Genomic DNA, 711 nt, shown 5'->3' on the forward strand with positions numbered 1-711 from the left:
GAGGGCTCTCCAATAGAGGCCCGCACTCACCGGAATCCCGCGTGGAACATGTACATTCGGGGCGCCCCCGGGTTGGCGTACTTGGGAGTGGTGAAGATGTTCTCCTTCTTCAGGGACACGTAGCTGATGAGCGATAAAATCAGCAGGGCGACGCTGAGCATGACCAGTCCCAGCACACTGGCGACCCGGGCCATTTTGCAGTTTCTCATCCCGGGCTGGGCTGGGATCAGGGGAAGCAGGGAAATCGGTCCATTGAGCGGCCAGCAGCTCGCTGGCGTGCCAGTGTGTGTGTGAGTGTGTGTGTGTTCGCGCGCGCGTGTGTGCATGTGTGGCGGGGGAGGGGACCGGGCAGGGGAGCCGCGGAGGCTCGGGAGGTGGAGAAGGGCAGGAGCCCCAGAGGGAAGCCGACCCCCCAGGCAGGGCCGAGCGGGGCCAGGAGTCTGGGCAGGAAGATGGAGGGTCTGCGCGGCGGCGTTGGCGATGGAGCGCGCCGCGCTGTGCGTACCCGGCCGCCGGCTCAGGCTCCCCCGCGCGTTTCCAGCGAGGCTGCCATCTCCTCCGCCGCCTCTGAGATAAATGTGATTGGAATAATGTTACAGTTCGATCTAAGCACAGGATTTAATTAATGAACTCTAATCTCCCAAATAAGCGGGGGGAGGGGCTGTAGAGGGGAGGGGGACAGGGGTAGCAGAGGCAGGGGAATTGAGACTG

At 63.2% G+C, this 711-nt stretch overlaps 1 protein-coding gene across 1 annotated transcript in view; it reads right to left on the bottom strand.

Moving 5' to 3' along the window:
- The window catches only part of ST8SIA3 (ST8 alpha-N-acetyl-neuraminide alpha-2,8-sialyltransferase 3), a 14,204-nt gene extending 13,941 nt beyond the window's left edge, over positions 1-263 (bottom strand). Inside the window, exon 1 of the mRNA XM_077777667.1 lies at positions 31-263. Coding sequence (XP_077633793.1) covers positions 31-209 — 179 coding nt within the window. The 5' untranslated portion in view covers positions 210-263. The remainder of the gene's footprint in view (positions 1-30) is intronic.
- Positions 264-711: the final 448 nt, after the last annotated feature.

Source organism: Crocuta crocuta, unplaced genomic scaffold, assembly GCF_008692635.1.
Source record: "Crocuta crocuta isolate KB4526 unplaced genomic scaffold, BGI_CrCroc_1.0 scaffold36, whole genome shotgun sequence".
Lineage (NCBI taxonomy): Eukaryota > Metazoa > Chordata > Mammalia > Carnivora > Hyaenidae > Crocuta > Crocuta crocuta.